This window comes from Myotis daubentonii, chromosome 16 (assembly GCF_963259705.1).
Source record: "Myotis daubentonii chromosome 16, mMyoDau2.1, whole genome shotgun sequence".
In the NCBI taxonomy this organism is placed as follows: Eukaryota; Metazoa; Chordata; class Mammalia; order Chiroptera; family Vespertilionidae; genus Myotis; species Myotis daubentonii.
Genome location: NC_081855.1, coordinates 33710302 through 33726387, shown reverse-complemented (window position 1 = coordinate 33726387; position 16086 = coordinate 33710302). Strand labels below are relative to the sequence as shown.

The 16086-nt window shown below is 41.9% G+C and overlaps 1 protein-coding gene across 1 annotated transcript; it reads left to right on the top strand.

Annotated features, from left to right (window-relative positions):
• The first annotated feature begins 11137 nt into the window (after positions 1–11137).
• Positions 11138–13890, top strand: LOC132218432 (C-C motif chemokine 15-like). The gene is made up of 4 exons (XM_059669654.1): positions 11138–11304; positions 12123–12170; positions 12859–12970; positions 13377–13890. Exons 1-4 carry the CDS (start codon positions 11208–11210, stop codon positions 13534–13536), a joined length of 417 nt encoding a protein of 138 aa, XP_059525637.1. The 5' UTR covers positions 11138–11207; the 3' UTR covers positions 13537–13890.
• The last annotated feature ends 2196 nt before the right edge of the window (positions 13891–16086 follow it).

Below are 16086 nucleotides of genomic sequence, written 5' to 3'. Positions count from 1 at the left end.
CAGGTGGCAAGGAGTGAGTCCAACGGATGGGGAATCACCCAGAACCGTGCTGTCCAATATAAATAATATGCAGTCATGTATGTAACTTTGAATTTCCTCATAGCCATATTAAAAAATTAAAAAGAAACTGATAAAATCAATTTTAATAATCTATTTTCTCTAACACAATATCTCCAAAATTTTATCATTTATGCACGTATTCAATATAAATAAAGAGACATCTTAACAATTTTATTTGGGGTGGGGGGGGTGGAGGGAGTACTAAATCTTTGAAACCAGGATGTAGTTTGTGCCTTCAGAACATCTTACTTTAGATTATCCTCATTTATTTCTTTTCTATTTTAAGTATACTTTTTATTTTGAATTAATTGTGGATTCACATTTATTTGTAAGAAATAAAAATAGACATGATACCGAGAGCACAGACAACTGAAGCAAAAATAAACACGAGACCACTATGATATATAAAACTTTTGTACATCAAAGGACACAGTCAACAGAGTGACAAGGCAACCTGTGGAATGGGAAAAATTTACAAATCATATATCTGGTCATTTTTTTTAGGGGGGTGTCTATTTTCTGTTATTCATATTGGGTGATTTCTATTGTTCTGTTTCTATTTTCTCTGTACCCACCCACTGAACATTTTATTTTGGTTATGGTATTTTCCAGTTCTATGATTTCCATTTAGTTCTTCTTTATATCTTCTACTTCTCACTTTCTATTTCTTTACTGAGGCTTTCTACTTTTTCATTTGTTTCAAGAGTTAGACTAGCCCCATTTAAAGTGCTCAGTAACCTCATGTGACCAGTAGTTATATTAAGAAGTACTATAGTTCTAGAGGCTTCCTCACTCCTCTGCCTGGAACCTAGGCTGGGATGACCTAAAGGCTACGCTCATGTGGGACTGTATACTAGAACACCTGCATGTGGTTTGGGCTTCCTCATAGCATGGCAGTCTCACGCTCGTCAGTCTTCTTACTGGTAGCTTAGAGTTCCAAGAGTGAGTGAGTATTCCAGTGATGAAGGTTGAAGCTCCATGGCTTTTCCCAACCTAGCCTCAGTGGTCACATGATTGAACAACAGTCCCTAGCCGTCTCTGTTTCAAAAGAAAATATAGACCCCACTGCTTGATGAGAAGGGAGGTGGTCATAATGGCCCCATTTTCTAAATGCCATAGAGATGGAAACTAAGAGATAAATGCTTCCCCTTTCTTTCCCCAGGAAAAATATTCTGAGATACACGATACTGCTGCCTGTGTCTCATAATACTCTCCCGGTCAATCAAGCTGTAGTAAAAGATTTCGACAAGATGGCAGCGAGATAGGCAGACACATCCCAGGTCTTGTCCCGGAGCAGATGGAGTAAGCAGCTGAAACTAATAACACCCACCCTGAATTGGCGAAATTACTCAGCTGGTGAGGCGGTTTACAGCCGGGAAAGGCAGAGCTCCCCTGGAAAGGTAAAAGAACCAGGGATCTGGGCAGGAAAGTTTGCCAGACCTCTGAGCCCAGAGAGTCAGAGGGAGATCGCATGGCAGACAGCCGCATCTCTTGGGACAGGCACAGCCCCTGACTGGGGAAAGGAGACCCGCAGGATTCCTGGCACCGGGGGATTTGAAATCTGGGTTCTGTGATTACAGAGGACTGAGCCTAGAGGCGGCAGCCTGAAGAGCTGACCAGACCATGCAGTGCCGGTAAGAGAGGAGCTTACAGAAATTCAGCCTTCCCTGTATCCACAGCTGGCATTTGTTTGTTTATTTTCACTGAACTCTGTTCATAGGACATTTCGGATACAGACATTCACCTGTGCTGAAGAGAGGGAGAAGGTGCAGATAAGTGGAATCTGGGGAGAGGCTGGGGAGAGAGGGGGGGTCGGGAGAGGTGCCAGCGAATTGAGTGCTGACACACCCCCGGGCCCAGGACTGGGGCAGCCATTCTCTCCGGAGGGTGGGACTCCTCCACCTAGCCCCCAGGCAAGGAGCACAGCCACACCCAGATTCCACCCTGAACGAGATGAAGGATTAAAATAATCTGATCAGTCCCTGGGAGTTAACAGGGTCTGGCCTATAGAGGGGCTTTCAGTCCCAGCAATAACACAGAGCAGAGTAATGATTAAAGAACCAGCTCTGGGCAGTTGACCTCCCCAAACCAGTTTTAAGTGCAATAGAGAAAATAAACCCTTGCTACTGGATAGAGAAGCTGTATAGCCTCAGAGGCCAACCCAAAAACACTGCCACCCTGAGGCTGAGCCACAAACTGACTCTTAGCTAAACACAAATTAAAGCAGTCTGGGACACAAATACAGCCTGCTTTAAAATAAGGACTGTGGTTTACAACACGGAAGAACAGTGTATCGCAGGGAAATTCAACACTCTCCTGAATACCTGGCAAGACCAAGGTGAGCCAGACTGAAGAGTAGAAGAACCAAAGGACCTTCACTACTGCAAATTTTTTTTTCTTTTTTCACCTTTTAACTAAGAAACCAATTTTTTTCCTTCTTTTTCCATCACCTGATTTTACCCTTTTAATTACTACATTTTTATTTTTAACCAGTATTATTACTGCTACCATTTTACCATTTTTAAAGTGCCATTTTATTTTCTCTTTATTTTATTTTGGGATTAGTGTTCTCCATTCTGTTTTCATCATTCCTTTAGCATCAATTTTCCCTACCTCAATTTTACCTCTATGCTAAAACCCTCTTCCTCACTTTTCCCCTTTTGTTGTCCTGTTTCTCTTACCCTATTCCTGCTTTAAATTTTCCCGATTCCTTCTTTTTTCCCCGTCAAAATTTCACCCTACTAATATATCCTATTTCCACTCCACTGCTCTAAATCCTTATATACCTATCCCTTATCTTTCTTCACTATCCAAAATTTTTTTCTCTTCTTTTATCTTTCTATTGTTTTGTTGCTGTTTGCTTGATTGTTGAGTATATTGTTGTGTGTGTGTGTGTGTGTGTGTGTGTGTGTGCATTTTCTTTAGGACTGGTTGTGAGGTTGTTTTTCTTTTTCTTTTTTTTCTGCTGTTTTTTCCCCTCCCTCCACCACCACCCTCCACCCCTCCCCCCGGTTATTTTTGTGCTTCTGTTTTCCCTTGCCTCTCTTGATATTATTGGTTATTTGTAGTTTGCATTCATCTCCAGGGATCTGTTGCTGGAATTTGTTGGGATTAGTGGCAGTTCTATCGGAGTTTTCTCCACATATAAATAGTTTCTTCCCCTCTTCTACTTCATTCTCTCTTTTCGCTCTTTTTCTCTTCTTCTTTTTTTCCCCCCTCCTTTTTCCCAATTTCATTTTCACTCTTTTTTTCTTACTTTTCTTTTCTTTTTTCTCTTTTCTCTTCTTTCTTCCTTATCCCCTAATCGCCTTAATTCAGGTGGTCACCTTTATTTGGGGTTATTAATATCATGAATATATTTGTGTTCAGTGCCTGGTACGTTGTGCCTTGTTGTGTTGTATTATGTGCCCTTAAATCAACGCAGCAGATCCAAGCAACAGCAGCCTCCTGATCACCACACCCTCTGAGGAACAGCAGCTGTACGTGAAGCCTCCTCCCACCAGCCAGAAGAGCCACCAAAGCTGTGAACAGCACCCACCAGAGGAGCTGCTGCCAACTGAGGAGCAGCTGCTACCACAACTGCCCGAGGAGCAACCACAGCCCAAGGAGCCACTGCCACCCAGGGAGCAGCCACTGAATGACTCAATGTCTAGATATGTCAGTGAGATCAAACATGGGTAGACAAAGAAACCCCCAAAGGAAAGAAAAGGAGGACTCGCCAGAAAAGCAGCTAAGTGATACAGAGGCATGCAACATGACAGAAAAAGAATTCAGAATAAGGGTCCTAGAGTGCATAAACCGGATGGAGGATAAAATCAACAACATATACAAGAAGCAAGAAGAAACAGATGAAAAAATCAACAACTTAAGTAAGACCCAAGAAGAAATGAAGAGCGATATAGCTGCAATAAAAAACACCATTGAAAGTATCAACAGTGGACTAGGAGAAGCAGAGGACCAAATTAGTGAATTAGAAGACAAGGAAGCAAAACACACCCAAACTGTACTGCAATTGGAGAAAAAAATTAAAAGATAGGAGGAGAGCCTAAGGGAGCTTTGGGACAATATGAAATGAAACAACATACAAATAATAGGGGTGCCAGAACAACAGAAAGAGGAGCAAGGATTAGAAAACCTATTCGAAGAAATAATATCAGAAAACTTCCCTGAGGTGGGGAAGAAAAAAGTCACACAAGCACAGAGAGTCCCAAACAAGGTGAACCCGAAAAGACCCACACCAAGACACATCATAATTACCATGGCAAATGTTCAGGACAAAGAGAGAATCTTATAGGCTGCAAGAGAGAGACAGAAAGTTACATACAAGGGATCTCCCATTAGATTATCAAATGAATCCAAGAATACTCTATCCAGCCAGGCTATCATTCAAAATTGAAGGGGAAATAAGAAGCTTCACAGACAAAAAAAGGCTAAGGGAGTTTATCACCACCAAGCCAGCAATGCAAGAAACGCTAAAGGGACTGGTGTAAAAAGAAGAAATAAAAAGCTCAGAAAGAAAACAGCCACACACACACACACAAAAGAAATGGCTACAAACAAGTACCTTTCAATAATAACTTTAAATGTAGACGGACTAAATACTCCAACCAAAAGACATCGAGTGGCTGAATGGATAAAAAAACATGACCCATACATTTGCTGTCTACAAGAGACCCACCTCATTAGAAGGGATTCACACAAACTGAAAGTGAAGGGATGGAAAAATATCTTTCAGGCAAATGGAAAGGAAAAGAAAGCTGGGGTAGCAATACTTATATCGGACAAAATAGACCTCAAAGTGAAGGCCATAATAAGAGATAAGGAAGGCCACTTCATAATACTAAAGGGATCAATACAACAAGAAGATATAACCCTGGTAAACATATATGCACCCAATGCAGGAGCACCCAAATACATAAAAAAATTCCTGGAAGATATCAAAGGAGAGATCGACAACAATACAATCATAGTAGGGGACTTTAATACACCACTGACATCACTGGATAAATCCTCTATACCAGCCGTGGGCAAACTACGGCCCGCGGGCCAGATCCGGCCTGTTTAAAATGAATAAAACTAAAAAAAGAGAGACCGTACCCTTTTATGTAATGATGTTTACTTTGAATTTATATTAGTTCACACAAACACTCCATCCATGCTTTTGTTCCGGCCCTCCGGTCCAGTTTAAGAACCCATTGTGGCCCTGGAGTCAAAAAGTTTGCCCACCCCTGTTCTAGACAAACTATCAGCAAAGAAACAGCAATTCTAAATGACTCACTAGATCAGATGGAATTAACTGACATCTTCAGAACGCTTCACCCCAAAGCCACAGAATATACATTCTACTCAAGTGCTCATAAGACACATTCAAAAATAGACCACATATTGGGTCACAAACAAAGTCTCGCCAAATTCAAGAAGATTGAAATCATACCAAGCATCATCACAGATCACGATAGCATAATATTAGAAATAAACTACAATAAAAACAACCCAAAATACTCAAACACTTGGAAGCTGAATAGCATGTTATTAAATATTGATTGGGTTACCAATGAGATCAAAGAAGAAATTAAAAACATCCTGGAAACTAATGACAATGAAAACACAACAAACCAAAACCTATGGGACACAATGAAAGCAGTCCTGAGAGGGAAGTTTATAGCTCTACAGGCCTATCTCAAAAAAAAAGAGAAAAAATGGTAGTAAATCATCTAACTCTACAACTCAAAGAATTAGAAAGAGAGCAACAAGAAAACCCCAGAGTGAGCAGAAGGAAGGAGATAATAAAGATTAGAGCAGAAATAAATGACATAGAGACCAAAAAAACAATACAGAAAATCAATGAAACCAAGAGCTGGTTCTTTGAAAGGATAAACAAGATTGACAAACCTCTAGCCAGACTCACCAAGAAGCAAAGAGAGAGGACCCAAATAAATAAAATCAGAAATGATAGCGGCGAAATAACAACAGACCCCATAGAAATACAAATGATTGTTAAAAACTACTATGGACAGCTCTACTCCAACAAACTAGACAACCTGGAGGAAATGGACAAATTCCTAGAAAAATACAACATTCCAACACTCAATCAGGAAGAATCTAAAAATCTCAATAGGCCAATAACTATGGAAGAAATTGAAGCAGTCATCAAAAAGCTTCCATCAAACAAAAGCCCAGGGCCAGACGGCTTCACAGGGGAGTTTTACCAAACATTCAAGGAAGAACTAAAACCTATCCTCCTCAGACTACTACAAAAAATTCAAGAGGAAGGAACACTAACAAGCTCATTCTATGAAGCCAGCATCACCCTAATACCAAAACCAGGTAAAGACAACACAATGAAAGAGAATTACAGGCCAATATCCCTCATGAACATAGATGCCAAAATCCTCAACAAAATCTTAGCAAATCGGATCTAGCAGTACATCAGAAAGATCATACACCATGACCAAGTAGGATTTATCCCAGGGATGCAAGGATGGTACAATATCCAAAAATCAATAAACATGATACATCACATAAACAAATTGAAAGAAAAAAACCACATGGTCATATCAATTGATGCAGAAAAAGCATTTGACAAAATCCAACACCCATTTTTGATAAAAACTCTCAGCAAGGTGGGAGTAGAAGGATCATACCTCAACATAATAAAAGCCATATATGACAGGCCCACAGCCAACATCATACTCAATGGACAAAAACTAACACCATTTCCCCTAAGAACAGGAACAAGACAGGTATGCACACTCTCACCACTCCTGTACTGGAAGTATTAGCCATTGCAATTAGACAAGAAGAAGAAATAAAAGGCATCCAAATTGAAAAAGAGGAAGTAAAACTGTCCTTATTTGCAGACGACATGATATTATACATACAAAACCCTAGAGACTCCATCAAAAAACTACTAGACTTAATACACGAATTTGGCAATGTAGCAGGATACAAAATTAACCCCAAGAAATCTGAGGCATTTCTATACACCAGTAGTGAACTTTCAGAAAGAGAGACTAAAAAAACAATCCCATTTACCATCGCACCAAAAAAATTAACCTACCTAGGAATAAACTTAACTAAAGAGGTAAAAGACCTCTACTCAGAAAACTACAGGACGTTGAAAAAAGAGATAGAGGAAGACATAAACAGATGGAAGAACATACCCTGTTCATGGATTGGTAGAATCAACATCATTAAAATGTCCATACTACCCAAAGCTATCTATAAATTCAATACACTTCCCATTAAAATACCAATGGCATACTTCACAGATCTAGAACGAACTCTCCAAAAATTCATCTGGAATAAAAAAAGACCCCGAAAAGCTGCAGCGATCCTGAGAAAGAACAACGTAGGTGGGATCTCAATACCAGATATCAAGGTGTATTACAAAGCCACTGTTCTCAAAACTGCCTGGTACTGGCACAAGAACAGACATATAGATCAGTGGAATAGAATAGAGAGCCCAGAAATCGGCCCGAACCAATATGCTCAATTAATATTTGACAAAGGAGGCAAGAACATACAATGGAGTCAAGATAGTCTCTTCAATAAATGGTGTTGGGAAAATTGGACAGATATATGCAAGAAAATGAAACTAGACCACCAACTTACACCATACACAAAAATAAACTCAAAATGGATAAAGGACTTAAATGTACAACGGGAAACCATAAAAATTCTAGAAGAATCCAAAGGCAATAAAATCTCAGACATATGCCGAAGCAATTTCTTCACTGATGCAGCTCCTAGGGCACTTGAAACTAAAGAGAAAATGAACAAATGGGACTACATCAAAATAAAAAGCTTCTGCACAGCAAAAGAAACCATCAACAAAATAACAAGAAAACCAACTGCGTGGGAAAACATATTTGCCAATGTCATATCTGATAAGGGTCTAATCTCCAAAATTTATAGGGAACTCATACAACTTAACAAAAGGAAGATAAACAATCCAATCAAAAAATGGGCAAAGGATCTAAATAGACACCTTTCAAAAGAGGACATTCAGAAAGCCAAGAGACATATGAAAACATGCTCAAAGTCACTAATCATCCGAGAGATGCAAATCAAAACAACAATGAGGTACCATCTCATACCTGTCAGACTGGCTATCATCAACAAATCAACAAACGACAAGTGCTGGAGAGGATATGGAGAAAAAGGAACACTCGTGCACTGCTGGTGGGAATGCAGACTGGTGCAGCCACTATGGAAGACAGTATGGAGTTTCCTCAAAAAACTAAAAATGGAACTCCCATTTGACCCTGTGATCCCTCTTCTAGGAATATAACCCAAGAAACCAGAAACACCAGTCAGAAAGGATATATGCACCCATATGTTCATAGCAGCACAATTCACCATAGCTAAGATCTGGAAACAGCCTAAGTGCCCCTCAGTAGATGAATGGATTAGAAAACTGTGGTACATCTACACGATGGAATACTATGCTGCTATAAAAAAGAAGGAACTCTTAGCATTTGCAACGGCATGGATGGAACTGGAGAGCATTATGCTAAGCGAAATAAGCCAGTCAATGAAGGAAAAATACCACATAATCTCACTCATTCATGGATAATAAAGACCATTATAAACTTATGAACAATAATAGATACAGAGGCAGAGCTGCCTCAAACAGATTGTCAAACTGCAGCGGGAAGGCCGGGGAGGGTTGGGGGGCAGGAGGGAGGGGGTTAAGAGATCAACTAAAGGACTTGTATGCATGCATATAAGCATAACCAATGGACATAAGACACTGGGGGATAGGGGAGGCCAGGGGATTGTCAAGGGCGGGGGGAAAAAAAGGACACATATGTAATACCCTTTGTAATACTTTAAGCAATAAAATAATTTTAATTTAATTTAATTTAAAAAAATATTCTGAGATGCATTTATAAGGCTCTTCAAAAATCTCAATAGAATCAAGAACCAATCCCCACAATTGGCTGAGTTCCTCACTCCTGCTCTTAGGAACTCTTCCCAATTTAACTAGTGCTCATGCTCTGCTTTCAGAAGAACCTAGACTAAGACCCTACCATATGCTAGTCACCAGGGAAACCACAATAAACAAAGATGCAAAAATCCCTGCTCTCATGGAGTTTATGTTCTAGAAGATACAAATATTAAAAGATTTTGAGGTAAAACATGCAGTATGTTAAGTGTTAAGTAAATAGGAGAAAAATGAAATTTGGGCAGGGGGAGATTATAATTTTAGAGGTCCCAGAAAGACTTAATGAAAAGATAACTTTAGAGGAGGTTAGAGACAAAGTAATACAGATATTTGAGGGAAAAGTGGTCTAAGCAGAGGGAACAGAAATCTGGGTCAGCCTGCATAACTGAAGCAGAGTGAGTGAGGGGGAGTAGTAGGACATGGAAACAGAGAGCCAACAGGGGCCAGATCACATAGGAGCTTATAATAGAGAGCAAACAGGGATCAGATCACACAGGGGCTTATAATTCAGTATAAGAATCGGGCTTTACACTGAGTGGAATTTAAAAGCCATTGGACGTCCAGCCAATGTGGCTCAGTGGCTGAGTGTTGACCTATGAGCCAGGAGGTCATGGTTAGATTCCCTGTCCGGGCACATGCCTGGGTTTCATGTTCAATTCCGGAGGGAAGGGGACGTGCTGGAGGCAGCCAATCAATTATTCTCTCTCATCATTGATGGTTCTATCTCCCCTTCCCTTCCTCTCTGAAATCAATAAAAATACCTATATTTTTAAAAGGCCATTGAAGGGTTTCAAACAGGATTGAATTGATCTAACTTCCTTTTTAACAAAGTCACTGTGGCTGCAATGTGCAGAATGAACTAAAGAGGGTCAAGGACAGAATCTCAGTGAGAGACAAGGATGGCTTGGACCAGGTGGAGAGAGTAGAGGTGGTAAGGAATAAGATGCTGGACATATTTTCCAAAGAAAAGCCAACATATTTGTTAATGGACTGGATGTGGGATATGAAACAAAGAGAGGAGTTCAGGGTAAAGATTCTAGGTGAGGAGTCAAACAACCAGGTTTACACAGTAGAGCAGCGGTTCTCAACCTATGGGTCGCGACCCCTTTGGGGTTCGAACGACCCTTTCACAGAGGTCGCCTAAATACATTCTGCAAATCAGATATTTACATTACGATTCATAACAGTAGCAAAATTGCATTTATGAAGTAGCAACAAAAATAATATTATGGTTCTTCACAACATGAGGCACTAACTGCATTAAAGATTTGGGGCATTTGGAAGGTTGAAAAGCATTGCATTAGAGCATTCCTTCTAGTGATCACCCCTGATAATAGGCTCTTGGTGCACTTGAATGTAGTTAATTCCTGAGGGAAAAACGCTGATTTAGAAGATTAACCAAATCTCCTAAGGAAGGATCTTTAATAAAATAGGTCACTCTTGTTGACTAAATAAAAAGTCAACTAAGTATTCTTTCTGCAAAAAGGAGTTGGGAATAAGTAAAGATTGCACTCTAGTATATTCATACATGACCTTTACAAAGAGAAAGGAGTTCCTTTACAGAGAGGAAGGGGAAGTTAAGGGGCGAGGCTGTTTTAACCACAGAGCTCAGTAAATCATTAACATTCTTCCTATAGGACTTTCATGATCCGCATAGGACTCAGTGATAGGGAACCTTTTGAGCTCGGCGCGTCAGCATTTTGAAAAACCCTAACTGAACTCTGGTGCCGTGTCACATATAGAAATTTTTTGATATTTGCAACCATACTAAAACAAAGACTTATATTTTTGATATTTATTTTATATATTTAAATGCCATTGAAGAAAGAAAAATCAACCAAAAAAATGAGTTCGCATGTCACCTCTGACACGCGTGTCATAGGTTCGCCATCACTGGCATAGGATGTGATTCCTGTCTTGGCTAAGGTCCTTGTCACCAATTTTGACACTTTTGCCTATATCCATTGGGCAGTAGGGAAAGCCCCAAATCATTGTTCCCTTAACTTCCTATTGCATTCCCAGGCTTGTTCCCTTTTTTAGAAATATCATGTTGTTGATGGTATAGCCAAAGAATAGCATTCTTCTGCCCTGTGACTTCCTGATCCTCCTCTTATAAATATAAGGGCGGAGCTGGGTCCAGGTAATCAGGGAGCAAAGAGCACAGGATCCTCAGGCCAGCACTGTCTGCACAGGAGAGATGAAGGTCTCTGCAGCTGCTCTCTCCTTCCTCATCCTTGCCTCTACCCTCAGATACTCTGCTCATGGATCCCTGGCCCATGAATCCTGGGATGATGGTGAGTTGAATGAGCCTTCTCACTGGGGACCAACTGAACGGTAACTTGCAGTTAGGGAGGATACACAGAGGGACAGTCTCCTGCAACATAGAGGTGAATCTGGCACTTGTTTAAAAGCAGTAGCAGTAGCTATAGACCTTTTTCTGCAGCTTTTGGTCCATGGGAAAAACCACATACAGAAGATATGTCCCACTTGGGGAAACAATTCTCTCCCTTTTCATGGCCAGAATTATTTGATACTTTCGCTTAGCTGATATAGGACCATATGTAGAAGATCAAAAGAACTGTACTAAAATTATAAATCTGGAGAAAGAAGCATAGAACCCTACGCTAGAACTATTATATACCATGTAGAGTGAAACTATCATTTTGAAGAAGAAATGGGACAATCTGGACAAGTGACTCACCTAAGTCCACCTCATCATTCAATCTATTTTAAAAACTAGTATCTAGCACTGTCTATGTCCAAGCAGGCACTGCTCTAATTGTCTATAGATAGTAGTAATACATTGAATCACCTTGATAACCCTAGCATCAGGATTTTAGAGATGCTTAGGTGGTGCATGGTCAAAAAAAAGTTGGGAACCACTGATCTAGATGTATTTTGGAATGCAGAATCTTTCAGGTTTTACAAAGGTAATATAGCCCTGGCTGGTTTTCTCAATGGTTAGAGCATCGGCCCTTGGACAGAATAGTCATGGGTTCGATTCCCAGTCTGGGAAAGGGGGTAAGGCTGAGAAATGGGGTAGGTGGAGATACTGAGACACTGCTGTCTCCCAGTGACTTCTCTTTCCTTCTTGTCGGTTTCTCCCAAACAGAACCAAGCATGGTGATGCATCAGTTGGATCCCAGAGGGCCCTCACCCGGTAAAGGAGCCTGGCCAGTCTAAGACAGCAGTTGGGCATTGACCCAGAAATCATTAGGTCACTGGTTCAATTCTGGGTCAGGGCACATGCCCAGGTTACAGACTAAATCCCCAGTAGAGGCTGTGCACAGTCCCTCTCATCAAAGTTTCTATCTATCCCTCTTCCTTCCTCTCTTTCTAAAAATCAATGAAAATACGTGTGTTTTTTTAAAGAAGGTAAATGTTTAGTTGTGGTATATATTTAAAAGCAGCTGGCGGGTACAGATCTGCTCCGCGGCTTCATTCACCTTGTTTAGAGGACATGGGGAAAGAGAAAGGGTGCTGAGGATGGTGAACATCTACAGGGAAGCTCAGATTGGGCCATGGGTCCCTCCTCCATAGATGACCTCTTCCTCCTGCCTGTCCTGGACAAGGCTCACCTACCAGGAAGGGTGCTCTCTGATGCCTCCTGCATGCATCAAACCCTTCCACTTCTGGGAGAAACGGTCCTGGCCCTGTTGTGTCCTTGGCCTGGGTGCCTCAGACACAACTCAACCCGGGGAAGTGTGAAGCAAGGAGATGCCAGCAAATGCTGTTGAGGAGGAAAACACGCCCTTTGAGCCCTGTGCCTGCTCACCCTCCCCAGTACTTTGGAGGGAAGGAGGAAAGGAAATAGGCTTTTCTAAAGACTGCCTTTTCTCTTACTATAGGCGTTCACCGTCCTCCTGACTGCTGCCCGTTCTATACACCACGAAAAATCCGATGCAGATTCATGGGAAGTTACTTTGTAATGACCAGTGGGTGCTCCCAGCCTGCTGTCATGTAAGTGCCAAGCATGCCAGCCATATCTTGGGAGGAGGGACCTGATGATGGATGGATGCCCATAAAAGTCACATCCTCTGGGTCCTTCAAGGTCAAGGGAGGCTGTGTCCTCATTCTTATCCTGATCCTGCAGAGCATCAGATATGAGATGTTCCCATTGAAGATGGAAGCTAGGAAAGGAAGGAGAGAGCAGGAGCAGGTCTGCACCAGGAAACTCCCATGAGTCACTAAGGAAGTCTCACAGGCTGAGGGAGCGTCTCAGAGAGGAGACACCCTGAGTGCCTGCAGTAGAGAAAGGAACAAGCTGGGCTGAGTGGAGAATCTGAAGGGCCAGGAAGAGGGGGCTCCCCATCTCTATTTGCAGAACCATCCTCAATGTGTAACCTTTCTCCACCTTGTTCCCCAGCTTCAAAACCAAAAGGGGGCAGCGTATCTGTGCCAACCCCAATAAAGCGGAAGTTCAGGATTGTGTAACGAAACTGAAGCAAGATCTGGCTTTGGAGGAACGTGAGCAGGATTCATTTGAGCTACTGAGCAAATTGTTGACTGATAAGAAGGGATACTAGGTCCCAGCCACCCATCTCCATTCTCTCTTTCCTCACCTCCTGGAAGCTTCTTGGACTGAATTATTTTTTCAAAAGCAAGAATTACTGTTCTATTCTGGTTATAAAAGCTGTGTATTAATAAAATGTGTTCAGCCCTAGCTGGTTTGGCTCAGTGGATAGAGCATCGGCCTGTGGACTGAAGGGTTCAGGGTTTGATTCCGGTCAAGGGCACATGCCCGGGTTGTGGGCTTGATCACCAGTGTGAGGTGTGCAGGAGGCAGCCAATCAATGATTCTTTCTCATCATTAATGTTTCTAAATCTCTCTCCCTCTCCCTTACACTCTGAAATCATAAAAATATATTAAAATAAATATATAAATAAATAAATACAAAATAAAACGTATCCAATTTAATGTCACTTGACCTTTGAGAGAAAAACGCAATGCAGGAATTGCTGGACTTTGGATTTGTGTTTTTCAAAATGAGACATCAGATTATCATTTTTTAAGAAGCTAAAAACGTGACCCATTCAGCCCTGGCCAGTGTTGCTCGATGGTTAGAATGTAGGCCCTCACAACAAAGGGTCTTAGTTTTAACTTCCAGTCAACAACAGTACCTGTTTTGCAGGTCTGATCCTCATGCTGATGGCGCACATGTGGGTGGCAATGAGTCGATGCATCTCTCTCATATTGATGTTTGTCTCTATCTCTCTCTCTCTCTCGCTCTCTCTCTCTCTCTCATCTCTCTTCCCTCCTCACCTCCTTTCCACTGTCAATGGGAAAAAATAGTAAGAATTTAAAAAATAAATAAAAATTTTACAAACATGACTCATTCAGCCGAACAGATTTGGCTCAGTGGATAGAGCGTCGGCCTGCGGACTCAAGGGTCCCAGGTTTGATTACGGTCAAGGGTATGTAACTTGGTTGCGGGCACATCCCCACTGGGGGGTGTGCAGGAGGCAGCTGGTTGATCTCTCTCATCGATGTCTCTAACTCTATCCCTCTCCCTTCTTCTCTCTAAAAAATCAATAAAATTTATTTTAAAAAAAAACATGACTCATTCAAATTTGACAGATCGCGTATATGTCAAATATGTACCTAACCTATTATTTAGGGAACCATAAAACTGAGTCTATTATCATCTGAGGAGCAAAGATTTATACAGTTAGTTAGGGGTGGCATTCTGAAATTTGGTTAACTTAGAGAAAAATAAAGTAATATTCAATATTGCAATATAACTGTAACTTTTGCAATTATCTTTTCTACCGAAAAAAAAAAACACACACACATTTGCATCTGTGCTGGACAAAAATCTACAGTTAACATGTAAGTGCACAAAGTTTGCGGCCTAATCAATAGTATATAGAGCATCAATCAAAAGTTCATTCCCGGCAGCATTCCCACCCCTGGCGGCGACGGAGCGATGCCCTTGGATTTCAGGAGGTCTTGTCTGTGAATCTCACTGCTGGTGGCTCCCTGGGGAACTCACCTGCACATCTCAGGTGACCTCTTGGCTGGGAAAGACTCTGGCTGCTTAAAGATGATGCTCTCTACTTGAGATTGCAGAGCCAGGCGCTGGGGACCTGGATGCAGAAGACCCGTTTCTATACTTGAGGAGTTCACGGCTTCAAGGGGAAGAAACCAATAGTATTAATGAGCCCGAGTGGGCTGTGCTGTTCATGCAGTGATTGTGGTCCACACATGTTAATGATACACACCAATGGCCAGGTGATGACAGAGCAGCTCAGGGTTCCTCTGCCAGCATGGGACTGATGGTGGTGGCTTCTCAGATCAAAGGATGTGCAAGATGAGTTCTAAAGACCAGGGGCTTCTCACCTACCCTCCCATTCCAGCTGTATCAGCTTCCTTGCTATTCTAGGAACCTGCCAAACATGCTCCCTGCCCCAGGACCTTTGCACTCGCTATCCTTTCAGCCTAGAGTGCTCTTCCCTGGATGTCCATGTGGCTGCCTGTCTCATGGAACTCTGATCTCTGTTTGCATGTCACCTTGTCAGATAAGCCTTCTCTGACCCCCCTCGCACCCCATCTAAAGCAGCACCCACATTCCAGTTTGTCTCCTTAGCCTGCTTTATTTGTCTTCATGGCACCTGTCAGCAATGACATATGTTAGTTCATTTGTTGTTTGTCTCCCCCACTGGGCTGTAAGCTGGGCGAAGGCAGGGAGCTTCGTGTCTGACTACCATTGTATTCCTCGCACCTAGAGCAGTGCTTGGTCCGCAGTAGGCACTCAGAAATGACAGAAACAATGGATGAGGAGACAACCAAGATGGCGGCATAGGTAAACACCTGAACTTGCTGCCGTGCACAACCACATTAAAACTACAAAACATTAAAAAGACAAAACAAATATGATCCAGAACCACGGGAAGGCTGGCTGAGTGGAAATTCTGAAACTAGAAAGAAAGAGAAAAGCACATTGAGTCGGGTAGGAGGTGCAGAAGTGTGGAAGTGCAGAGGTACAGAGGTGCGCGAAAGAAGCTGGCAGCTGGGTACGCTGTTGTCTTTTTCAATCGGGAGGGAGATACAAGCTCCTGACTGCTCTGAAATCCAG